A 26,509-nucleotide genomic window follows, 5' to 3' on the forward strand; every position below is an offset into this window, starting at 1 on the left:
GCCAGGTGGACAGAGAAATCTTGGATATGTGGAACTGGGTACCGGTCATGCGCGGTAATGTTATTGGGGCGACGGAAATCACCACATGGACGCCACTTCCCATCCGCCTTGGGGACCATGTGCAGAGGAGAGGCCCAAGGACTGTCAGATCGGCGCACAATGCCGAGCCGCTCTATCGTGGCGAACTCCTCCCTGGCTATGGTCAGCTTAGCAGCATCCAGGCGGCGCGCTCGTGCGTAAACGGGCGCCTCCACAGTCGTAATGTAATGTTCCACTCCATACTTGGCGACTGAGGCAGAGAAAGCGGGGACCGTCAAAGCAGGGAAACTTGCGAGGAGGCGCTGGTACATATCCCCCGTGTCGAGCATATTGGCAAGGGCAGGAGGCCCCGGCCCCCCCAGTGTGCACGGGTATGTGTCAAAAGACACAGAGTCAATCAGCCGACGGTTCGCAACGTCCACTAATAGTCTGTGAGCACACAAAAAATCCGCGCCCAGTATAGGCACCGATACAGAGGCAATAATAAAGTCCCAGCCAAACTGATGTCCATGGAAACACATGGTCACATACCTGGTACCAAATGTACGGATGGAAGTACCATTAGCCGCATCTAGCGGTGGTCCATGTCCGTTCCCCAAGGTGTCCACGGCAGATGCAGGCAGGATGCTCCGCTGTGCGCCAGAATCCACCAGCAGGCGCCTACCAGAAGACGTGTCCTCAATAAACAGCAGCTCATTAATGACGCCAGCGCTCATACCCGTTAACGACCGCCGGCTCTTGCGTTTCCCTGGTTACCAAAACAGCAAGCATGGTGGAGTGCAGCGCTTTGCCTTGGTGCCAAAAAGGCGATGATAATAACATAGTCCACTATCATCCCTCTTTGTCTGATCCCTGCGATCAGACACTCGATCAGACACCGCATCCACCACGTATTGGTGGGAGGCCAGCAGTATTCTGTCCGCCTCCTCTGCTAATCCCCGGTAATCCTTGGTGCGCACTAGAGGCGAGCTGGCCAGAGCCATGCGCACTGGGGGGTTCTCCTTCCATTCCGACATCTCGCCACTCCGACTATAGTGGCTTCCGTGTGCGGTTAGGGTTAGGGTTAGGGTTAGGTATAGGGTTCGTTAAGGTCGGAAAGGCGACATGTCGGAAAGGCGAAATGCACCCGCGCACTGGAGTCGGGAGTTGCCGCAGGAAAAGTTGGACAAAAATAAACGTAGCGTCACCTTCACCGAGCAGTGCCAGCATGTTCTCCATCAGAACTGTGGCTTTACCATCCCCCAATCCATTGAGGGACAATAGACGCTCTGCGTTATCGACCATTTTAATGTTAAATCAAACGTCAGGGTCACCACTGTGGAAGTTAGTGAGAATGAGACGAACAGACGGAGTATGGAGTCTCTGATCTTAAACAAAATGCATCATGACACACACTTCCTCATATCACCTCCCAATCTCCTCCCATTACCACCCCACCAATCCATTCTGAGGTGAGAAACCTCCATCTAGTGTCCACTTACAGTAACTCTATGGTGTCCACCACAATATACATATTTATTTGTTTGTGTTTATAAAATGGTATAGTGGACATGTGAGTTGGACCCATAATTCAAACCTCACAATAAAAAGTATTGACAAGACAAAGTAATGAATACAAGAAATAACAAAATACTTTTGTTGCCATGCACCTTTATTGAATACAATGGGTCATATTTTATGACTTTATGCAGGGACTTGAATCGGAGATCTTATTCAGCAGCGTCTTTCCCCTGTAACAATAGGAATATAAATTTAGATATTCAACGTGAGTCTTTAGTTGAATCTCAGTTAAAGATAGTAAACATAATGAACCTTCATATTGAAGATGTATTACCTTGGAGTCACGACTTTTAGCTCTCATCTTGTTGACCTGGCCTTCAGCGATGTCAGCACGCTCTTCAGCCTCCTCCAGCTCATTCTGAACCTTTCTGCACTTGGACAGGTGAGTGTTGGCTGCTTCCTCCTACAATATGATAGAGATGGTTCAAAGCCTCAATATTTGAAAAGAGCATTTTACAATTACAGTCCAAACAAGACAATTTCAGGAAATTGTAATGTGCGGTTGTGGCTAATACAGTGGCCCATGTAGCATGTTTATGAGTGAGCCTTGACAGGTTCTCATTGGAAAGGCACAATCATAGCTGTTTTCTTGTTCTGGTTCGGCACCCCGAGCCAAAAAATGCACCTTATAGGAAACAAAATCTATTGCTTTCTGTAGTCCATTTTGGAAATGTACTTTTACCATTATGCCTGAAACACACTGTCTGCGTCTGCAGCATTGGTGCATTGTGGAGCAGCTTGCTTTTCCTTTCAGCACCCATGTTACAATATAAGGTTTGATTGATCGATGTCCTTTATTTAGTAAGACATGAGAACAACAGTACATGGAAGTACAAATTCACAATACAAGGTCTACTAAACTGGAAGGCTTATAAAGCACTAAGCTTGTTTAAAATTAGACCCCCACGCTCACAAATCATGATGACATATAAGAAACAGACAGATATTCACACTACAGATCGTCATACAATCAGCTTACAGGTTACTGGTATGTAAAGTAAAAAATATGTACAAGAGAAGTTCTGGGAGGGGGGGGGGGGGGGGGGGGGTATGTTAAGACTTTGACAGGGGCCATTTTCGAATTGCAGCCTCCTGAAGGTGTATCTTTAGGCCAGTTTTAAAAGTGAGTAGGGTTTTTACACTCCTTTACACCTCCACATGTTTGTTGAATAGCATGAGAACAAGTTCATTCCCTTTGTTGAGACAAATCTGGGTTGAACATGATACGTTGAACATGATCCGCTGCCTCGCCTCTGGTGTTATGATCGTGGATTTCATTTACATTTACCATTTACCTTCATTTAGGTCAGAGCTTACACGCCCATGTGTGCAGTGTGCATTGCAGTTCCGCTGTGTGCATGCCATACTGCAGAAGCATGTTAAGCTAGAGATTCCATGTGCCGCTTGTGGAAAGCAGCAAGATTGACACTGAAAAATGCTCTGCTGTTGGTCATATTGACATTATATAACTGATTCCTATTATACCTTTAATTATTGGTTAAACTATGACAACAACACTATGCCCATGGTGACCACAACTAAAGATGTATATTTGTCTTACCGCTTCCTCAGCCTGCCTCTTGTAGCCCTTCACCTTCATCTGCAGTTTGTCTACCAGATCCTGAAGCCTGCCAAGATTCTTCTTGTCCTCTTCAGTCTGAAGTGAATTTATAACATTAGTTGTATGTTCATGCAATCTATTCATTTAGTCAGATGGTTATTTAAATGAACATGATATACAGTACCTGGTATGTCAGCTCCTTCACTCTCCTCTCGTACTTGCGGACACCTTTAATAGCGTCTGCTCCGCCTCTCTGTGCTCCTTCAACCTCTCCCTCCAGTTCACGCACCTTTACAATGGAATGATGCACAATGAAATTATTTCTTCTTATTTTATTGACTATAAGCTGTGTTGAAGTAAACTACATCTTACCCTAGACTCCAGTTTCTGGAGCTGCTTCTTGCCTCCCTTCATAGCCAGGTTCTCCGCCTCGTCCAGGCGGTGCTGCAGGTCCTTGACTGATACCTCCAGGTTCTTCTTCATCCTCTCCAGGTGAGAACTAGTGTCCTGCTCCTTCTTAAGCTCCTCTGCCATCATAGCAGCCTGGAGAGTAATGTTTGTACAGGAGAAAATATGCTTCATTGTACTTCATTGTATTATGCTGCTTTATCACACACAAGAAAATCACAATATACAAATAATGTACATAGATTATACTAAAATAAAATAAATACATTCACAAAATAGCTCATTAAAATGTTGGTAATAATAAGGTAATAAACAGATACTAGTGTCATAAGACCGGAAGGAAACAAACCAGGTAAATATCCAGTGGTGCGACTATGTTTTCATACCCACTAACAATATTTCTCCACGGAACACAAACCCCTTTTCTCCCAAAGAACATGGATCGTTTTGTTTATAAGCCCACTTGTTTCTATGATGAAAGAGCAATTTAAAATGTTACTAACTTTACGTGGTTTCGTCTGCTTCGAGGACGCTATTGTTAAATGAGTTTCCAGTGGGGAACGAACGGCACACACGTAAATCCCGCCCACTACATTTGATTGGGTAAAGCGTGCCCTGCTTCCTGATCTGATGGCACGGCCACTTGTAGCCAATGTGCACGGGTTGTCAACACGGCTACCGACAGATTCAAACGCAGAGCAGAATCTGTTCTTAAGAGATTAGCACTGTAGCAATCTGAACCATCTGCCTGAGCCAGCACCTCAGAATGCTGGGTTCAGAATGTTCTTTGTCTCCCTGAGCACATATTTCTGATATAAAGACTGAACATAGCAATGTTCCTTAGTTTATTCCCTATGATCTTCATCATGGCTGTTTGAATAAGACAAGTTTAGCATTTAGTTCTCTTGTATGTTTGTACAAGATAAAATATACTTCATTGTACCGCATTGTTGTAGCCTATTATAGAGCAATGGTTTTCAACATGTGCATGCCATGCGCGAGCTGTATTGTATTGTATGTTTATATTAAGCATGCCATAAGGATGTCTAATTGTCCTGGTATATTGGATAAGGGGTGGTCATCCTAACTTACGTCAGTGATGGCTTTCTTTGCCTTCTCCTCAGCATTCCTTGCTTCTTGAACACTGTCATCCACTTCGCCTTGGACCTGGATCAGGTCACTCTCAAGTTTCTTCTTGGTGCCCAGAAGGCTTGTGTTCTAAAATAAAGATTCGGTTTAGCAATGCAAGTATAAATGACTTGTATGTTAAATATGTTGATAGTTTTTCCATTGACTTACCTGGGAGTGCAACAGGCCAGCGCGTTCACTGGCATCCACTAGTTCTTGTTCAGCCACTTTGCGGCCTCTCTCTGTCTGTTCCAGAGCCACTCTCAGCTCCTCGATCTCAGAAACCATGAGGCCATTCCTACGCTCCACCATGGCAGCTTGCTCCTTCGAATCTTCTTGGCCTCTGCAAGCATCGTCAAGGTGCAGTTGGGCATCCTTAAATAAATCACATTTGAGGTGGTCACGTTGAGAGAAACATCAGATTGTGACTTGTTCAGTGCAGTTTCATTGTTTGAATATGTGTCTAACTAATATGTTTTGCACCTTAAGCTGTCCCTGGACGTTCCTCAGCTGCTTCTGGGACTCAGCAGCCTGGCGGTTGGCATGGCTCAGCTGAACCTCCATCTCGTTCAGGTCTCCCTCCATCTTCTTCTTGATTCTCAGGGCATCGTTTCTGCTCCTGACCTCAGAGTCCAGAGTGCCCTGCATGGAGTCAATCACCCTCTGGCTGTTCCTCTTGATCCCCTCCATCTCTTCGTCCTTCTCTGCGAGCTTCCTGTCAACCTCACCCTTGATCTGGTTGAGCTCCAGCTGGACGCGAAGAATCTTGGACTCCTCGTGCTCCAGGGTACCCTAAAATGTAATACAGGATCAAAAGGTTGTAGAACCTTTTAATGTAACATCGATCATATACTGCTACACTGTTTGATTTTTTTTTTTTTTTTTAACCAGTAAAAACATGTTGAGACACAGTCTCTTTTTATAATATAAAACTTATTTAAAGACATCTAAGATATAGACAATTGGTAAAAGTTTTACCTCAGCTTCCTCCAGGGCTGTCTGGATCTCTGACTTCTCTGTCTCTGTCTGTTTCTTGGATTTCTCCAGCTCATGGATGCTCTTTCCAGTCTCACCAATCTGTTCAGTCAGGTCTGAGATCTCCTCTGCAGTTGATTGAAAATAATGAATGAGGAACTTTACAAATCAGAAACTATTTGCATTTGTATTTTCATTTGAATAAAGTTGTAGCCTGATCTTGAATATTTATGATGTTATTAAAATAACTAAAATAAAACTCACGTTGCAGGTTCTTGTTCTCACGCTTCATGGTCTCCAGGTGGTCCAGAGACTCCTCATAGGAATTCTTCATTTTAAACATCTCAGTGCTGAGAGAACGAGCCTCTTTCTGAGCTCCCTCCAGCTCGGCCTGGCCCTCTTCATATTTCTGCTTCCAATCTGCCAAGACCTGCACAGCATTTGTAACGAAATGTGTCATTTACCCCAGTTTAAGGCGGCGAGAATGATTTTGTTCTAAAATAATGTATGTCAAAGCACCTTATCAAAGTTTCTCTGTTTCTTGTCAAGGTTGGCAGCCAAACCATTGGCCCTCTCCACATCAATCATGAGGTCTTCCACTTCACCCTGGAGTCTCTGTTTGGTTTTCTCCAGAGAGGCGCACTTGGAATTCACAGCCTCAATTTGCTCCTCAGCTTCCTGAAGACGCTGGGCGAGCTTCTTCCTGTTGATCAGTTTTGAATGGAATCATATTATTGTCAGCAATATTTTGTATAGTGAATGGTACCTGATGTTGTAAAAACACTGATCACTTACTTAGCTTCCTCCAGCTCCTCAGTGCGTTGGACAGCATCAGTCTCATACTTGCTCCTCCACTGACACACCTCAGCGTTGGCCTTGGACATTCCACGCTGCAGCTCGGCCTTGGCCTCCTGCTCCTCCTCAAACTGCTCCCTCAGAAGGTCACAGTCATGGCGAGCTGATTGCACAGCATGGGCAAGGGCATTCTTTGCCTGTCAAAAGAAAAATGTCAAAGTAATGTCAGCTGGATACAATTACAAAAAGACAACTATAAGCCTATTTGTAAAAAAAAAAAAAGGCAGCTGTTCCTTACCTTAACCTCCTCTTCAACGAGTCTCTTCAACTCCTCAATCTGTTGGGTGAAGGCCTGCTTGCCTCTGGTGAGCTGAGAGACGAGACCTTCTTTCTCCTCAAGTTGACGACCAAACTCACCTAGTTAGAAATTGAAATATTAGTTTTAAACATTTAAAGAATCTTTGTTGAATATATATTCCTTAAAGTCCTGGGATGACTGCTGATCAAAGCATTATCTCTAATTATGGAATTTGCTCAAGTACTATTGACAAACCATGTAGGCTACTACACTTAACGATGAACATTTACCATTTTCCGTCAGCAGTCTTGCTCTCTGAGCTCCAATATCATTCAACTGGCGAACATTCTCATCACTCTTGGCCTTGATTTCACTGAGTTGGTCCTCAAGGGTGCGGCACATCTTCTCAAGATTTCCCTGTTGATTAACATTGGACATATTCAATCATTGAACTACAATGTATTCCCTTGTTTTAGTAATTCTTGTATCTGTAAAGAATTACACACAAGCATTCTATTCTACCTTTGCCTTAGCAACAGCTTCCATGTTGCTGGACAGGTCATCGATCTCCATCTTGTATTCACTCTTCTCCTTCTCCAGTTTCTGCTTGACACGCTGGAGGTTGTCGATCTGCTCGCCTAGCTCTGCAACGCTGTCCGCCTGTTTCTTTCGGAGAGCAGAAGCAGTGGCTTCATGCTGCAGGGTGGACTCTTCGAGGTCACGACGCAGCTTCTGGAACTCAGCCTCACGCTTCTTATTCATCTCAATCTGACTAGCGGTGGCTCCACCGGCCTCCTCCAGCCTCTCGCTGATCTCCTCAAGTTCCCTGGAGAGGTCAGCTCTCTGCTTCTCAACCTTGGCACGAGCGGCACGCTCTGCCTCGATCTCCTCCTCCAGTTCTTCAATACGAGCCTTTCAAATGAATGAACATATTAAAATCCTAATTTACACTTACTTATTATCAATGATTTTAAAGAAGTTGAATAAAATAAATACCTGGAGTTCTTTGATCTTCTTCTGCAGCTGGGCTCCCAAAGATTGCTCATCCTCAATCTTACTCAGAAGCTGGCTTACTTCAAAGTCCTTCCTGTGGAATACAGTAAATCATATTTTAGTGGTAGTTTTTATCCATGGCATTTAATATTAATAATACATAATATGAATAAAAATAACAATATCAATTATTCATATTGTGGTCCACATTACTTCTTAATCTTCTCATCAGACTGCTGCTTCTCATTCTCCAGATCCATGATGGATTCCTGGGCCAGTTTCAGATCACCCTCAAGCTTTCTCTTGGCTCTCTCAAGGTCCATGCGGAGCTTCTTCTCTTGCTCCAGAGAACCCTCCAACTGCACAACAATATATTTGTCTTAGTATTCAGTACAATAATAGACATACCGTATACTTTCAAAACATCCAATTGACTTGATGAACTCACATCGTCAACTTGCTGCTCCAGCTTGGTCTTGGCCTTGGTCAGAGTGTTGACTTTGTCTTCCTCTGCCTGCAGGTCATCAAGAGTCTGCTGATGTGCCTCTTGGAGGGCCTTCTTTTCCTTGGTCAGCTTAGCAAGACCTTCATCCTGAGAGGCCATCTCCTCAGTCAGGTTCTTCACCTGAATAACATGAATGAATTGTTCATTATTGTTCTATAACTTGATAAGACGGCTTGAGTGTATAATCATGAATGGATCTTTATTGTTCTATAACTTGATAAGACGGCTATGTATAATGTTGAACCTTGTTTTCAGTGGCGTGTTTCTCCTTCTCCACTTTGGCCAGGGTGAGCTCCAGGTCATCAATGTCCTTCTTGAGCTCAGAGCATTCATCTTCAAGCTTCCTCTTCTTGGCAGTCAGTTCAGCATTGATCTCCTCCTCGTCCTCCAGTCTCTCAGTCGTCTCTTTGACCTTTGCCTCCAACTGGATCTTACTTTTAATAAGACCCTCACATCTCTCCTCAGCATCATTCAATGCTTCATCTCCCTGGTTGTCAATGAAAAAGATAAGTGAGGGAAATTGTTGCAGCATTTGTTCTGGGTGAGATATATGAGATTTGTTTTGAAGCTGCTTCTTCCTGGGGGGGGGGCTAAAACACAGGGGAGATTAACTGACTGAACAAGCTGATGAAGAAGGCAGGCTCTATCATTGTCAAAGCCTGGACGGTACGGAGGCGGTAGCGGAGGTGAGGACAAGGAAGAAGCTATAGGCTATCAACCTCCTCCAAAATGATATACTATAGTAGTGCCTGGGTGAGGAGCAGTGGCATATGCAGATTCAACCTCCACCACAGAAGAACGACAAATTGGGTCAGGCCTTTGTGCTGGTACCCATGTAGCTATACAATGATGCCAACTGCCATTCGACCACCCGGTATTCTCTGCCATGGTCTATATCTACATTTTACATTAGATAAAAGATTTAAGATAGGATGATGAACAATATGAAATATTATCAACATTTCCTGTACAACTGTAGCTACTTACTGATGCCGCTGACTGTGCAAGGTTATTCTTCTCCTGCACCACAGCCACCAGTTTCTCTTCCAGTGTCTTCTTCGTGGCCAGGGCAGCAGCCAGGTCAGTCTTCATCTTCTCATAGTTCTCCTTCATGTTCTGCAGCTCCTTCTCAGTCTCAGCGCTCTGCAGGAGAGGCTTGATCTTGAAGTACAGCCCCATCCATGGCCAGTTTTTCACATTGCAGAATGAGCGCACGTTGAACTGGATGGTGTAAATGGCCTCTCTGTGGAAAACAGTTTCAGTGTCAGTAATACAACTGCAGGCTGTTAATATAGCTGCTATTATTGTGTCATAGTTGTTACTATTGTTGTCGTTATTATTGCTGTTGGTATTATTGTTGTTAACCCCCAGGAAGGTAAATGCAGATGGCATCATAGAGCCTGTTTCTGCTCAAGGTTTCTCCTCCTGTTTAAGGGGAGTTTTTGTCCATGCCACCGTTATCAAAAGCTTGCTCTGCGATTTTTACTATTTTATTATAGTGATTTTACACTCTACATGTATTTTATTGAACAGCAATGACAACGTTTACTTACACATTTTACTTAATATTGAATTGATGTTTTCATATTACCTCCTAACCATCATCTTGACAAACTCCTTCCTCATGACGTAAGCTCGTCCGAGAGCCTGAGTCATTGTGACCAGAGCAAACAGCTTTTCATCTCGCATCTCCTCAAGGACACCCAGCAGACCAGCTTTGAAGAACACCTGAACACAATGTTACCAACACTGTAACTAAACAACCTTAAAATCTACTTTAAGTCCTGGATAATGTTAAACCAGGTTCACAGTGTGTTTACCTTGGTGTGTCCAAACTTGTACTCATCATGAGGTACGTCAATGGACCCAAGAAGCTTCTCAGAGGCTTTCTTGTTGTCCATGAAAGCGCCATCGGGACATGCGCTGGCATTCAGTACTTTGTACCTGTTTTTTAAAGTTCAAGGTCATTTTGCGCTGACATTCAGTACTTTGTACCTGTTTTGTAAAAGTGGGTCATTTTGTTTTAATAGGTGTGGAACTAAAAGTTGCTGGAAAAAGGAATGAATACCTCTGCTTGAAGTCAGCATAGGGGATTCTGCTTGGGAAGCCCTTTGTACAAATCCTGATGCCCTCCAGCACACCGTTACACCTCAGCTGGTGGATGACCAGGAAGTTCTCCATCAGGCCTGTAAAGATGTTGCTTCATTATTATTAGGACAAAATAGTTACACACTGGCCAAAGTTGCATTCAACGATGGCCACCTCACAATCATTTGTTTAAATGTTTATTTTCAGTGTTTACCTGGAGTCTTGGACTCGTTGGGAATCAGGCAACGCACAAAGTGAGGATGAGTGCTCCTCAGATTGGTCATCAGCATCCCCAAGTTCGCCTATTGAGACAATTACTTTTAGTAAAAAGTACGACAATAAAGTATTGACAACATTATATTCCTGTAAAAAATAGGCATGTCTTTTCATCATGCCTATTTTTTACAGGAATATAATGTTGATAATAATGAATAAATATTCTTACCCTGAAAGCACTAGACACAGTCTGCATGGAACCACCCTTCTTCTTGCCGCCCTTCTTTGTGTTATCTGTTTATATTGGTTAGAATCATGAGTGGACAGTTTCTCCCGCATCCCTCCTTTTCTTCATTTGTTAAAGTCAACAGACATATATTTTTTGATATCCAGAATGAAAATTCCTCCCTTCTTGTAAAGTGTTTCTAGTATTAGGCTCAGTTGGGGGATAGAACACATTATATTATATTATTACATTAATACACATACCTTCAGAATCAGAAGGAGGATAGAACACATTATATCATATTATTATATTAATAAACATACCTTCAGACTCAGGAGGAGGATAGAACACATTATATCATATTATAACATTAATACACATACCTTCAGAATCAGAAGGAGGATAGAACACATTATATCATATTATTGTATTAATAAACATACCTTCAGGCTCAGGAGGAGGATAGAACACAGCCAGCAGTTTAACTGAAGACTTTTGGTACAGCTGAATGACTGAGTCGTTCAGGGGGTCCTTGTTCTTCTCAAGCCAGCCTGTGATGCTGTAGTCCACAGTTCCAGCGTAGTGGACCAGGGAGAAGTGAGCCTCACCCTTGCCTTTGGCCGGCTTGGGCTTCTCAAAGGCCTTGTTCTTCCCAAGATGCTGGTCAAGCAACTTTTCGGCGAAGGTTTTGTCAGAAGACTTTGGGAACATGCACTGCTCTTCAAGGATGGAGAAGATGCCCAAGGGCTTTGTAAAGGAGACAAAAGAGACAAATCACCACAAACGAAGTGCCAATGACAAAAACTATATTAACATCATGTCCATTAAAGCACAACATAATTGTATACCTTCTCAATGAGCTTAATGCAGACAGCCAAGTCCATGATAATATATAATAATATAATAATAATTGTATAACTTCTCAATCAGCTCAATGCAGACAGCCAAGTCCATGATAATATATAATAGTATAATACTAATTGTATACCTTCTCAATCAGCTCAATGCAGACAGCCAAGTCCATGATAACATATAATAGTATAATAATGATTGTATACCTTCTCAATCAGCTCAATGCAGACAGTCAAGTCCATGATAATATATAATAGTATAATAATAATAACTAGAAAAAGTGCTCCTCGGAGCACAACTCTCCGCCGGCAGACTTGTGTTGGGAATGTTGGGAGTGTTCTACTTCTAGGAATATTCTACTTCTTATGCCGTCCTGTATCCGTCCTGTCTGTATAAGTCCGTCCTGTCCGTGTATAAGTGTCCTATCCGTGTATAAGTGTCCTATCCGGACTTATACACGTCCTGTCCGTGTATAAGTCCGTCCTGTCTGTATAAGTGTCCTATCCGTCCTGTCTATGTAAGTGTCCTATCCCTCCTGTCTGTGTAAGTGTCCTATCCCTCCTGTCTGTATAAGTGTCCTATCCGTCCTGTCTGTATACTGTAAGTGTCCTATCCGTCCTGTCTGTATACTGTAAGTGTCCTATCCCTCCTGTCTGTGTAAGTGTCATATCCCTCCTGTCTATGTAGGTGTCCTATCCGTCCTGTCTGTATAAGTGTCCTATCCGTCCTGTCTGTATACTGTAAGTGTTCTATCCGTCCTGTCTGTATAAGTGTCCTATCCGTCCTGTCTGTATAAGTGTCCTATCCGTCCTGTCTGTATAAGTGTCCTATCCGTCCTGTCTGTGTACTATAAGTGTCCTATCCGTCTGTGTAAGTGTCATATCCCTCCTGTCTATATAAGTGTCCTATCTGTCCTATTTGCCAATTATGTATCAGCCATGCAGCCATTTCGTGATGGTTCCTGTCTTACCTCACTTTGGCAGCGGCAAAGACGCTGCCAAAGTGACGCCATGTATTTATACAATATTTCACCGTATTGTCACGTGTCACGTGAGGCTTGACCAATCGGTGTGTCATATTTAGAAAGTGAAAACAAAACTCTCCTGCGGAAAGTAATAATAATTGTTGTTTAAAGCCCAGCCAATAGGAACACTGAGGGGGCAGGGATTAAGTAATTACAGCCTGTCTTTATTGGGCCGTCTAAGAGCACCTACCAAGTTTGGGGCGTTTAGCAAGCTGGGAAGTGGAGTTAATGCTGTTTAAAGTACAGCCAATAGGTGGGGGCAGGCTAAGGGTGCCCACTGGGTGCCACATGTGGTCCCTGTTGTGTCTATTCTGATGGCAGACCCATGACCAGTGTTGGTGCCAAGTTTGGTGCGGATCAGGGCAATGGTGCACCTCGCTGTTCCGCATGTTACATTTGTGAAGTCCGTCCACCCGCCCGTCCTCTAGACAACATAAATCATCCCGCTAATTAAATGGCTACTTAAAGTGAAACGAGATTTCTCACGTCTAGCGAGAATTTCGGTGGGGCGCATTCAAGACAGTCACGTTGGATAGTATTCTGTCACTATGAACGTCTGATCTCACCAAAGAAAAAACTATTCAAATATGCGATTTAGCGCAACGCCCATAGGCGTGCGTTTTTAGCTGTGACGGACCCGGGATGGAGTTATGACATTTTTCTACTGTACCACTCATCCTAGGATATCATAACATCATAGAAAAGGTGAGAAAACTGTGGGGAAATTCCTTTAATAAATAAATTAATAAATGTACCAAAAGTTACAAGAAAACAAAGTATGTCCTTGTTTACGGTAATGAAAGTGTTCCAAAAGTGTTACGCCGTGCGGACACGGTCACCTCGGAAAACAAGGAAGTGTTGATCAAATTTCAATCGGTTACTGCATTTCTATTTCTCGCTTCTTCGCTTCTTCACTTGAGATCAATGTTTAGCTCTAAATGACATTGTGTGTTTGTTTACATAAAATCAACTAGCGCAGGTGCACAAAATCAACTAGCACAGGTGCTCTGAGCCTTTGATTAGACAGCGGTCTGTTATTGAGCTCATCGGTCATTATCCAGAAATAACACACCGTTGAATTCAGTGATTGACCAATCAGAATTAAGCATCCAACCAAGCCGTGTAATAAAATATAATAATACCTTCTCAATTAGCTCAATGCAGACAGCCAAGTCCATGCCGAAGTCAATAAGATCCCAGGGAATTCCTTCCTTCTTGTACTCTTCTTGCTCCAGAACAAACATGGTGTGGTTGAAAAACTGTTGCAGTTTCTCATTGGTGAAGTTGATGCACAGCTGCTCCAGGGTGTTGAACTGTGAGTGGAAATATCATTAGCCCAATTTCTTGTAATTGTGTAATTGTGACAAAAATAATAAGTCTCCCACTTAAAACAAGTCCATGCTTACATCAAAGATTTCAAAACCAGCGATGTCCAGTACACCAATGTAGTAGTTTCTCTGCTGCTTGGTGTCCAGCATCTCATTGATCCTAATGACCATCCAGAAGAACTCCTTCTCATAGATGGACTTGGCCAAGGCACCAACTGAGTTCATTACCTATGGAAATAGGAACGTTATTAGTAGGGGTGTGAATTACACAATTTACAATTTAGGCATTTAGCAGACGCTCTTAATCCAGAGTGATTTACAGTAAGCAAGGAAAACACGAGGTAATGCATCAAATGCATTGCATTAGTAATCTAGGATCATAGGTAAACCAAGAACCTATCATCAGTCTAAACATTATAATCTAAAACAATCTATAATCTGCACGTTGAAACAATACACTTGGATGCCAGGTCTACAGATTAACCTGGCATCTGTCTACATAACATGCCATCGAAATTACATTTAGCCTTTGCATAAGCCTGCAAGGTCATCAAGGCTAGGGCAAGTTCTACGGCAAGTTCTACGGGCTATGGAGTCTGAAGAGGTGAGTCTTCAGATTACGGCAGAAGATTGGGAGTGAGTCTGCAATGGGGAGTTTGTTCCACAGTTTGGGAGCCAGAAGGGAGAAGAGTCTGTCCCGGGTGTTTTTACAGAAGATGATTTAAGACAGTCTGGACACAACTCAAAAATATATTAGAGTTCTAATGGTATGCTGTGTTGAGAATATAAAGTGCGTATGAAATCAGAACATGGCAATAATGTAATTTACTCACCTGTGGCACAGTCTGTCCCTTAGTGACATACTCGTTTCCAACTTTCACTCTGGGGTAGCAATACGCCTTAAGCATCTCTGCTGAGTTTATGCCCAACAGGTAGCAAATCTTGTCAGCCTCTGAAATATTCATACAATTTGCAATTTACAATTTAGGCATTTAGCAGACGCTCTTAATCCAGAGTGTGATATACAGTAAGCAAGGTAAACACGAATTAATACATCAAATGCATAGAGATAGTAATCTAGATCTGGATCAAAATAATCATCAGTCTAAACAGTATAACATATATATATATATATATATATATATATATATATAGTTTTTTATACCACGATTTTTGTAACACATTCTTTTACCCAGTGCCAATTGCCTAAGCTTTAATCCTGGGTGCTACTCTCCCTCTGCCAGCTTGGGGAGAGCCCCGAACTGAGCTCATGCTTCCTTCAATGCATGAGGAGTGAGCAGGCCGCTTCTTATCACCTGACGTGGGTGGAGTTTCTCCGGAAGGGTGTAGCGCGCGGAAGGAACACATTTATTTACCATAGGGGACACAGGGAGAACATGCAAACTCAACACAGAAAGGCCCTTTCGCCAACCCCACCTAGGGTATGGGCACTGATGACGCGGAGGAGAGAACATGCCCCCAGCGCCCACAGTGGGAATCGAACCCAGGACCTTCTCGCTGTGAGGCGACATCGCAACCGACTGCGCTACCGACTGCGCCACCGTGCCACCGTAAACGGTAAAATAGGAAAAAAAATAGAAAAAGTGCTCCTCGGAGCACAGGTCTCCGCCAGGTCAGGTAGGTTATTGTGGCCTCCTGGTGGCGCTATAATAGGCCAATGTGAAAAGGGTGCCATTTCTTCTTAGGCCTTGCACGGCAATCGGACACTGCATTCATGATTTGAGGCATTTTGTTCAAAAAATGTGTTTTGCTAAATTAGACCTGCGCTATAACAGGCCAATGTTATAGCGCTCCTCAACATAGTGTGATTGTGCGTGCAAAGTTTGGCCGCAATCGGATGCTGCTTTCATGATTTGCGGCATTTTGTTCAAAACAAGCCACTACTGCAAACTTTAGATGTCAATCAGGATGGAATATGAAAAATCAAACACATCCGTCTTGATCACATGACTATAGAGATCATGTGTACCGATTTGCGTGAAATTTGCATAAAATATTTAGGCTTAATAGCAAAAAATGTGTTTTACATAAGTCGGCCTCCTGGTGGCGCTATAAAAGGCAGATGTGAAAAATGCAGGGCAAAGGTTTTTCCTTGACCTCTAGGGAGTGCGCTTACAAAGTTTTACACAGATCGGTGCAGTTATAGGTAAAAACACGAATCGGCCTGTTATAGCGCCACCATGAGGCTGATTTGAACATTTTCAAGTGCCATTTCTTCCCCGGCATAGTGGAAATATGCGTGCAGAATTTCAAGGAAATTGCATGCCGTGTTCATGATTTGAGGCATTTAGTTCAAAACGGAGCACTCCTGCAAACTTTGGAAGCCATTTTTAGCCAATCAAGATGGAATATGATTTGGTTTTGTTTAATGACTATAGAGATAATGTGTACCGATTTGCGTGTTTTTTGGACAAAATCTGTAGGAGTACTGTCAAAAAATATGTTTTGCACAAATCGGCCTCCTGGTGGCGCTATAACAGGCCCATGTGAAACATTTGAGGCAGAGGTTCTGAATTGGCATCCAGGGAGTGTGTGTGCACAGTTTCGCTGCAATCAAGCCAACGGTGCCGGAGATTAGCTGTTCAAAGACGAACACACGGACGGACGGACACACACACACGGACGGACGGACAGGGGCAAAACATACTCTCTCACCATGCCTTTCGGCCTGGTGGAGACAATAATAATAATGGAAATATATTGAAAATATATTTAGCTTGGTCCATTTAGAATGTAAGTAAATACAGCTAGTAGATGCAGCGAACCCTCCGTGTTAATGATACATAATAATAATAATAGTAAATATAGCTGCAAGCAGCAATTAGCGGTTTCGAGAATAATGGCAGACTGGCAGACTGTGACAAGAGTGGCAGACTGGCAGACTGGCAGACTTTGACAGAGTGGCAGACTGGCAGACTGGCAGACTGGCAGACTTTGACAGAGTGGCAGACTGGCAGACTGTGACAGAGTGGCAGACTGGCAGACTGGCAGACTGTGACAGACTGTGGCAGACTGGCAGACTGGCAGACAGACAGACTGTGGCAGACTGGCAGACTGGCAGACAGACAGGCTGTGGCAGACTGGCAGACTGGCAGACAGACAGACAGACAGTGACAGAGTGGCAGACTGGCAGACTGTGACAGACTGGCAGACTGTGACAGAGTGGCAGACAGACAAACAGACAGACTGTGACAGAGTGGCAGAGTGGCAGACTGGCAGACAGACAGACAGTGACAGAGTGGCAGACTGGCAGACAGACAGACTGTGGCAGACTGGCAGACTGGCAGACAGACAGACAGTGACAGAGTGGCAGACTGGCAGACAGACAGACAGACTGTGACAGAGTGGCAGACTGGCAGACAGACAGACAGACAGTGACAGAGTGGCAGACTGGCAGACAGACAGACAGTGACAGAGTGGCAGACAGGCAGACAGACAGACTGTGACAGAGTGACAGAGTGACAGAGTGGCAGACTGGCAGACTGGCAGACAGACAGTGACAGAGTGGCAGACAGACAGACAGTGACAGAGTGGCAGACAGGCAGACAGACAGACTGTGACAGAGTGAGAGAGAGAGAGAGAGAGAGAGAGAGAGAGAGAGAGAGAGAGAGAGAGAGAGAGAGAGAGCAAAGTGCACATGTCTGAATTAACAGGGTCATGTTTTGCATAATGCAATTTAAATGTAAACTGTGACAAGTGGGGTTTGAGCCGTGGACCTTTGGCACATGAGACTAACACTGTATTGATCAAGCTATTCAATCCACAGCCTTGGTCAGTGAGAAGGGAGAATCCAACAAAACAAAACAAAACAAAAGAGGGAATGAAGTACATCATACATTGAAAACAACTACTCTCAATAAGCGTTTCATTTAACAATTGCATGTTTATTCATTGATACAGTCATGTTGTGTGCAATGCAATTGAGTTGAGGTCTGCATGAGGTGAGATTTGAACCGGCGACGCTCTGGTATCAAGGCAGATGATTAAGCCATTGGGCCAACAGACCCGAACTGATGAAAAGGGAGTTCACACACATGACACACTTTCACGCAAATTGCTCAGAAATACTGGATTTAAATGTTTTTCAAACTGCTCAAAATTGCAGACAATCTAAGGGCGGAGTTTACTGGTTAACAATTGCACATGCATTCATTGATACAGTCATGTTGTGTGCAATGCAATTATAATGAATTCTACATGACGTGGGATTCGAACCAGGAACCCTGTGGTTTCAAGGCAGATGATTAAGCCATTGGGCCAACAGACCTGTACTAGTGAAAAGGGAGTTCACACACATGACACACTTTCACGCAAATTGCTCAGAAATCCTTGGTTTAAATGTTTTTCAAACTGCTCAATATATTTCGGAATGGAAACTAGTGGAAAATAGTCGATCTACAAGCTCACGACGCGTTGCTATCTAAAAAGGTGTGAGATTGTAGATCGGCTATTTTCACAAGAAAGTATGTCATACATTAAAAAAAACTACTCTCAAAAGCATTTCGTGTTATTGTCTAAACATTGCACTTGTCTGAATTAACAGGGTCATGTTTTGTACAATGCAATTTAAATGTGAACTGTAATAAGTGGGATTCGAACCAGGGACCTTCGGCACATGAGACTCACACTCTACTGGTGGAGCTATCCAATACACAGCCTTAGACAGTGAAAAGGGAGAATCCAACAAAACAAAACAAAAGCGCGAATGAAGTAAGTCTTAAATTGAAAATAACTACTTTCAAGTATGCATTTCTCGTCATCTTTAACAATTGCACATGTATTCATTGATATAGTCATGTTGTGTGCAATGCAATTATAATTAAGTCTACCTGAGGTGGGATTCGAACCGGCTACCCTATGGTTTCAAGGCAGATGATTAAGCGATCAAGCTATTGAACCAACACACCTGAACCTGTGAAAAAGGGCCTCAAACATGTATTTGACACAGTTTCATGCAAATTGCTCAGAAATCCTGGATTTAAATGTTTTTCAAACTGCTCAAAATTGCAGACAATCTAAGGGCAGAGCTTACTGGTCAAAGTGATACATGTGTTCCTCATGAGTCAAGGCACATGTGTAAGCAGGTTTAACGGCTGTCGGCCAAACGAGGCATGACTTTTGCCTGTTTAAAGTTTGCATTTTCAAAAAATTGCTATAGCGCCCCCCTTTGACCAATTGGAGTAAGATTGGTTTCAGTGATACTTGGAAGGACCCTCTACAATATTGCAAAGTGTCAAACAAATGTGAGTCTGCATGTATGTGTTAGGGGCAGATGAATAATTTAAAAAAAGCTGCAATTTTCATTGGCTTATAAAAGCTTAACGTTTTCACTTATGGAAAATCCGCTTGGTTACGTCTGTCGGCATTGGTCCAAAGTTCATGTGTATACAGTTTCGTACAGATTGCTCATAAATCCCAGGAGGAGTAGGCTTTTTACTGCTTTTTACTGCTTTTCATAGAATTCGAAATGGTGGGAGATCTAAAGGTCAGAGGTCAAAAGTCAAACAGTGAAAGTTGTTAGGCATGAGGAGACGCATGTGTGTATCGAAGTTTCATGGCTGTAGGTCGAACAGGGCATGAGCTGTACCTGTTCAAAGTTGGCATTTTCAATTGAGTGCTACAGCGCCACCCTTTGGCCAATGGTTGTGAGTTTCGGGTTTTCGCCGTTTGGCATAGCCCTCTACCATATTGCCAAATTTCATAAAAAGTGACCACGCGGTTAGGCCAGAACTGGCAAAAACGGCAGAAGAATAATAATAAAGATAGCTCTTTTCTATACCCACCCTGACTGACCTTAACCTCAGTAAAACGACCTAACCTCAAGAAACACTATTTGTAAAATAAAGAATTCCAAATAATGATCACTTTAACACATTGTTGGGGACAGGGATTGAACCAGCGACCTATGGATTCACAGGCTGCCTCTCTTCTCATTGAGCTAAAGATATGGCCTCCCTGATGGTGTCTGTTGATATCTATAGGTTTTTCCGTCCTATAGGTTCTTCCAGTGTGAGATTGTAGATCAGCTATTTTCACAAGAAAGTATGTCATACATAAAAAAAAACTACTCTCAAAAGCATTTCGTGTTATTGTCTAAACATTGCACTTGTCTGAATTAACAGGGTCATGTTTTGTACAATGCAATTTAAATGTGAACTGTAATAAGTGGGATTCGAACCAGGGACCTTCGGCACATGAGACTCACACTCTACTGGTGGAGCTATCCAATACACAGCCTTAGACAGTGAAAAGGGAGAATCCAACAAAACAAAACAAAAGCGCGAATGAAGTACATCATACATTGAAAATAACTACTTTCAAGTATGCATTTCTCGTCATCTTTAACAATTGCACATGTATTCATTGATATAGTCATGTTGTGTGCAATGCAATTATAATTAAGTCTACCTGAGGTGGGATTCGAACCGGCTACCCTATGGTTTCAAGGCAGATGATTAAGCAATCAAGCTATTGAACCAACACACCTGAACCTGTGAAAAAGGGCCTCAAACATGTATTTGACACAGTTTCATGCAAATTGCTCAGAAATCCTGGATTTAAATGTTTTTCAAACTGCTCAAAATTGCAGACAATCTAAGGGCAGAGCTTACTGGTCAAAGTGATACATGTGTTCCTCATGAGTCAAGGCACATGTGTAAGCAGGTTTAACGGCTGTCGGCCAAACGAGGCATGACTTTTGCCTGTTTAAAGTTTGCATTTTCAAAAAATTGCTATAGCGCCCCCCTTTGACCAATTGGAGTAAGATTGGTTTCAGTGATACTTGGAAGGACCCTCTACAATATTGCAAAGTGTCAAACAAATGTGAGTCTGCATGTATGTGTTAGGGGCAGATGAATAATTTAAAAAAAGCTGCAATTTTCATTGGCTTATAAAAGCTTAACGTTTTCACTTATGGAAAATCCGCTAAGTTACGTCTGTCGGCATTGGTCCAAAGTTCATGTGTATACAGTTTCGTACAGATTGCTCATAAATCCCAGGAGAAGTGACATTTTTACTGCTTTTTACTGCTTTTCATAGAATTCGAAATGGTGGGAGATCTAAAGGTCAGAGGTCAAAAGTCAAACAGTGAAAGTTGTTAGGCATGAGGAGACGCATGTGTGTATCGAAGTTTCATGGCTGTAGGTCGAACAGGGCATGAGCTGTACCTGTTCAAAGTTGGCATTTTCAATTGAGTGCTACAGCGCCACCCTTTGGCCAATGGTTGTGAGTTTCGGGTTTTCGCCGTTTGGCATAGCCCTCTACCATATTGCCGAATTTCATAAAAAGTGACCACGCGGTTAGGCCAGAACTGGCAAAAACGGCGGAAGAATAATAATAAAGATAGCTCTTTTCTATACCCACCCTGACTGACCTTAACCTCAGTAAAACGACCTAACCTCAAGAAACACTATTTGTAAAATAAAGAATTCCAAATAATGATCACTTTAACACATTGTTGGGGACAGGGATTGAACCAGCGACCTATGGATTCACAGGCTGCCTCTCTTCTCATTGAGCTAAAGATATGGCCTCCCTGATGGTGTCTGTTGATATCTATAGGTTTTTCCGTCCTATAGGTTCTTCCAGTGTGAGATTGTAGATCAGCTATTTTCACAAGAAAGTATGTCATACATAAAAAAAAACTACTCTCAAAAGCATTTCGTGTTATTGTCTAAACATTGCACTTGTCTGAATTAACAGGGTCATGTTTTGTACAATGCAATTTAAATGTGAACTGTAATAAGTGGGATTCGAACCAGGGACCTTCGGCACATGAGACTCACACTCTACTGGTGGAGCTATCCAATACACAGCCTTAGACAGTGAAAAGGGAGAATCCAACAAAACAAAACAAAAGCGCGAATGAAGTACATCATACATTGAAAATAACTACTTTCAAGTATGCATTTCTCGTCATCTTTAACAATTGCACATGTATTCATTGATATAGTCATGTTGTGTGCAATGCAATTATAATTAAGTCTACCTGAGGTGGGATTCGAACCGGCTACCCTATGGTTTCAAGGCAGATGATTAAGCGATCAAGCTATTGAACCAACACACCTGAACCTGTGAAAAAGGGCCTCAAACATGTATTTGACACAGTTTCATGCAAATTGCTCAGAAATCCTGGATTTAAATGTTTTTCAAACTGCTCAAAATTGCAGACAATCTAAGGGCAGAGCTTACTGGTCAAAGTGATACATGTGTTCCTCATGAGTCAAGGCACATGTGTAAGCAGGTTTAACGGCTGTCGGCCAAACGAGGCATGACTTTTGCCTGTTTAAAGTTTGCATTTTCAAAAAATTGCTATAGCGCCCCCCTTTGACCAATTGGAGTAAGATTGGTTTCAGTGATACTTGGAAGGACCCTCTACAATATTGCAAAGTGTCAAACAAATGTGAGTCTGCATGTATGTGTTAGGGGCAGATGAATAATTTAAAAAAAGCTGCAATTTTCATTGGCTTATAAAAGCTTAACGTTTTCACTTATGGAAAATCCGCTAAGTTACGTCTGTCGGCATTGGTCCAAAGTTCATGTGTATACAGTTTCGTACAGATTGCTCATAAATCCCAGGAGAAGTGACATTTTTACTGCTTTTTACTGCTTTTCATAGAATTCGAAATGGTGGGAGATCTAAAGGTCAGAGGTCAAAAGTCAAACAGTGAAAGTTGTTAGGCATGAGGAGACGCATGTGTGTATCGAAGTTTCATGGCTGTAGGTCGAACAGGGCATGAGCTGTACCTGTTCAAAGTTGGCATTTTCAATTGAGTGCTACAGCGCCACCCTTTGGCCAATGGTTGTGAGTTTCGGGTTTTCGCCGTTTGGCATAGCCCTCTACCATATTGCCGAATTTCATAAGAAGTGACCAGGCGGTTAGGCCAGAACTGGCAAAACCGGCGGAAGATCATGAATTCCTACAGATGTAATAAGGCTTCGAGCCTATTGGCCTCGAAACCTTAATAATAATAATAATAATAAAGATTAGCTCACCCTCCGTGCCGTCAGGTTCTGCCTGTTCTTCACGCTGCTTCTGTTTGAACTTCATGACACCATGATGCATCACTGCACCGGTGAACTTGTAGATCATCTGTTTTTCCTCAGCGTTGAAGCCCAGGACGTCAATAGCATCCTGATGTCAATAAGCAGAGATGTATTCAAAAGATTGAGATTAAGCATTAGATTATTGCAGACATAATTTAGAACTGTGTACAACTCAACAGTTAACAAACCAACATACAGTATAAGTGTATATACATGGTATCTGCACATTTCTAAAGTGACAATTTAAGGACTTTTAAGACCTATACAATAAGTACGTTGAAATAAAACAAATAAGACCATTACTGCATCAAAAGTAATCAACAAACTATACTATTCAAATTGTCAAACATTGGCCAAATTGTCGAATATTACCTAAGAAAGAGGTAAAAAAAATTAAAACATGTACTGTAGATCGGCACAATATCTATCTGTGGAACCGAGTCAAACTAAATGTAATGCCTCCACTGCTACATTTCCAAGTGCTTGTCAGGGTGGGGGGGTCCCCAGTTCGAATAGGATTAGTTTGGGGCGTCACGGCCTGAAAACTTTGAGACCACTGCTTTATAAAATACATTTTGCAGAGCAACTGACTGCAGTTCACACTATAGTGAGTATTAGAAAGAAACAAAAATGTTCACTGACATCAGTAGCGTCCAGCTCCACTTTGTCATCAATGCTGGCCACAGTGATCACACCCATGCTGATCAACGGGAAGTCGTAGGGGTTGGAGGTGATCAGACACATTTCTTAAAAGGGATTAAAAAAGGTGAAAATGTGTTTTTATTCATTCATTTATGTTGCTCGCTGCATCATCAGTAATTCCACTTACCAATAATCTCAGGTTTGTGGTTGGTCATCATCTGGAAAAAGATGTGGTAACCTCTCTCTGCACTAAGCTGGTAGGTCACTCTGGACTTCTCCAGCAGATCTATATGGGTTGCACATAACTCATAATAATGATAATAATAATAACAACAACAACAATAATAATCTATATGGGTTATACATAACTCAGAATGTAATCCTCAAATGAAGGTATAATGTATAATTTATCATCTGTGAACTTCATACTTACATGTCTCAATATCAGCACTGGCCAGTTTACCCGTTGTGCCGAAATGGATTCTGATGAATTTACCCTGTTTGATATAGCACAATTAGTTGCATCTACACTGTGGAATTATTGCAGGTTTTCTCATAGTGTCATTATTTATACTTACAAAGCGAGAGGAGTTGTCATTCCTCACAGTCTTGGCATTACCATAGGACTCCAGCAAGGGATTGGCAGCAATAATCTGATCCTCCAGTGACCCCTAGAATGTTTTAGACAATTGAAAATTTGGTCAGAATTCTTTTAAATTGAATTGCTATATTGCATACAAATGGTTTATGTTCAAAAACATGTATTTGTTGAAGTTAAAAACTTGTACATATACCTTGATTTTACCGCTATCGGCCGCCGATTTCTCTCCACCAGAACTAGCTGTTGCAAAGTACTGGATGACACGCTTGGTGTTCACAGTCTTTCCAGCACCGGATTCTCCACTGGTTATAAATACACATATTCAGAGAAATGCAGTTAGTGAATTGATGTACAATGTTATTTTTTCAAAGCCTAGTAGATGGTAAACTTACGTGATCAGGACAGACTGGTTCTCTTTATCTGTAAAATGTAAAGCAAACTTTCAGTCATGGATACACCACAAAACCATTATAGTTATATTATTGTTTTTACATTGTCCTGAGTAGTACGTACCCATCAGCATGAACTGATAGGCGTTGTCAGAGACAGAGAAGATGTGGGGTGGAGCCTCAATACGCTTCTTGCCTCTGTAGGCATTTACAACCTCCTGGTCGTACACTGGGAGCCACTTGTAGGGGTTCACAGTTGCACAAAACAAGCCAGAATAGGTCTGAAGGGGAGAAGAGAGAGAACATTAACATCATACATATAGCACTGAGCATGCCACATATCTGGGACAACGGATCACTAGAGCTGATATTACAGTCACGAGTTTCAAGTGGCATCAACTAATGAGCAAGTTAACTTCAGAAGAGTTTGTTTGCATTCGTTTTTCTATGGTTTTCACTTGATGATATAACTTGTACACTGTATTTTTCTTTCTTTGCTATCGACAGGTGCAATACTGTACTGTTCTCAGTATGTAGAAAACCTTACATAGATCATCCATGCTGCATAACGCTCTTTGAGGTTATACAGGACAGTGGCTTCACTGAGGTGGGTCATCATGGCCATGTCCTCAATTTTGTCATACTTGGGAGGGTTCATAGGGGTGACTTCAGACTCCTTTACAGTTCTTTCCTAAAAAAGAAAAAAAAGCACAACTCCAGAATGTATTGTGATTACAGTTGTACTGTTCCACTATTTGATTTTAGATACACCTCTACTTACCACTTTATCCAAGAGTGTTTCCACAGTGACTTTGTCACCGTCCTTCTTTATAATTTTACACTTGAGGTACAGCTCCTTAGCATCAGACACATATGCTGCAGTTTTGGCATCAAAGGGCATAGCTTGAGCCTCCATTCTCTCCCTCTCTGGCTTACGGAGATAAATGGCGGCCTTGCCATACTGCTCCATCTCTGCGTCCGTACTCATGGTGGCGGCTTTCTGTAGACAGACAAATAGATGGTGTTGATGCCTTTGCTGACTTGAGATCTGAGCAGATCATTGTAGGACTATTTTTTATGGTTATAGCTTATTGTAGGTTTATTAGAAAAATTATGAACACTCACTTTTCCCCACTACCAGTAGAAGTAGAATCTTGAGTGCAACCCCTAAGAGTGGAAAAAACACATCGTTTTGAGGACATTAACATTAGTTGATGATTTAATACAATTTGTAATCATGATTTTTTTTAATTTGTACTGAAGCAATGCTAGATGTCTTTCTTCTTTAATTCCATTGTATGAATTAAGGGTACATTCAGAGGTGGGCAGTCTAGCCAAACTCTACTCGAGTAAAAAATATTGTTACTTTAAACGAATAATAACTCTAGTAGATGTAAAAGTACTCTTCCAAATAATTACTTGGTTAAGATTAAGAAAGTATCTGGTAAAAACACACACAATGTAAATTATTATTTAAATAATCATAACATAATTGAAATGTCTAAATAAAAATGAATGAACAAAAGTTGATTCCAATCTGACCTAAACCATATCACTATAAATACAATAATACACAATCAATCATTTAAATTGTTCAATATAACATAAATTATTCTGTCCACTCATTATTCAGTGTCTGTAACCTCGGATCATGTCTGTCGCTATGTGGCACTATGTACGGAGTCATTTTAAAAATGAATAGCTAACATGATAGATTTATACGACTATGAATAACTAACATCTCTAAAACATTTATATGACTATGAAGGACAGATAAAGTCTCACTCACCACTAAATGGAACGCTGAACTCCTCT

General features: G+C 42.1%; 1 protein-coding gene across 1 annotated transcript; it reads right to left on the reverse strand.

Annotated features, from left to right (window-relative positions):
• Positions 1–1,671: 1,671 nt before the first annotated feature.
• Positions 1,672–26,509, reverse strand: LOC311060479 (myosin heavy chain, fast skeletal muscle-like). Its single transcript, XM_084078659.1, has 41 exons — positions 26,484–26,509; positions 25,820–25,861; positions 25,476–25,694; positions 25,242–25,385; positions 24,819–24,975; positions 24,698–24,725; positions 24,499–24,607; positions 24,283–24,375; positions 24,138–24,201; positions 23,892–23,990; positions 23,705–23,808; positions 23,012–23,150; positions 14,830–14,948; positions 14,075–14,224; positions 13,811–13,981; positions 11,236–11,539; positions 10,796–10,860; positions 10,565–10,652; positions 10,331–10,448; positions 10,083–10,206; positions 9,854–9,990; positions 9,250–9,505; positions 8,507–8,749; positions 8,206–8,382; positions 7,971–8,116; positions 7,761–7,851; positions 7,287–7,676; positions 7,055–7,181; positions 6,765–6,883; positions 6,467–6,663; positions 6,191–6,374; positions 5,936–6,101; positions 5,675–5,799; positions 5,180–5,488; positions 4,868–5,071; positions 4,661–4,786; positions 3,533–3,703; positions 3,345–3,449; positions 3,161–3,256; positions 1,874–2,002; positions 1,672–1,769 (listed from the first exon to the last, which is right to left on the reverse strand). The coding sequence occupies exons 3-41, from the start codon at positions 25,680–25,682 to the stop codon at positions 1,749–1,751; spliced, it is 5,802 nt and encodes a 1,933-aa protein (XP_083934785.1). The 5' UTR covers positions 25,683–25,694; positions 25,820–25,861; positions 26,484–26,509; the 3' UTR covers positions 1,672–1,748.

This window comes from Gymnoscopelus microlampas (genome assembly GCF_963454915.1).
Source record: "Gymnoscopelus microlampas genome assembly, chromosome: 14".
In the NCBI taxonomy this organism is placed as follows: domain Eukaryota; kingdom Metazoa; phylum Chordata; class Actinopteri; order Myctophiformes; family Myctophidae; genus Gymnoscopelus; species Gymnoscopelus microlampas.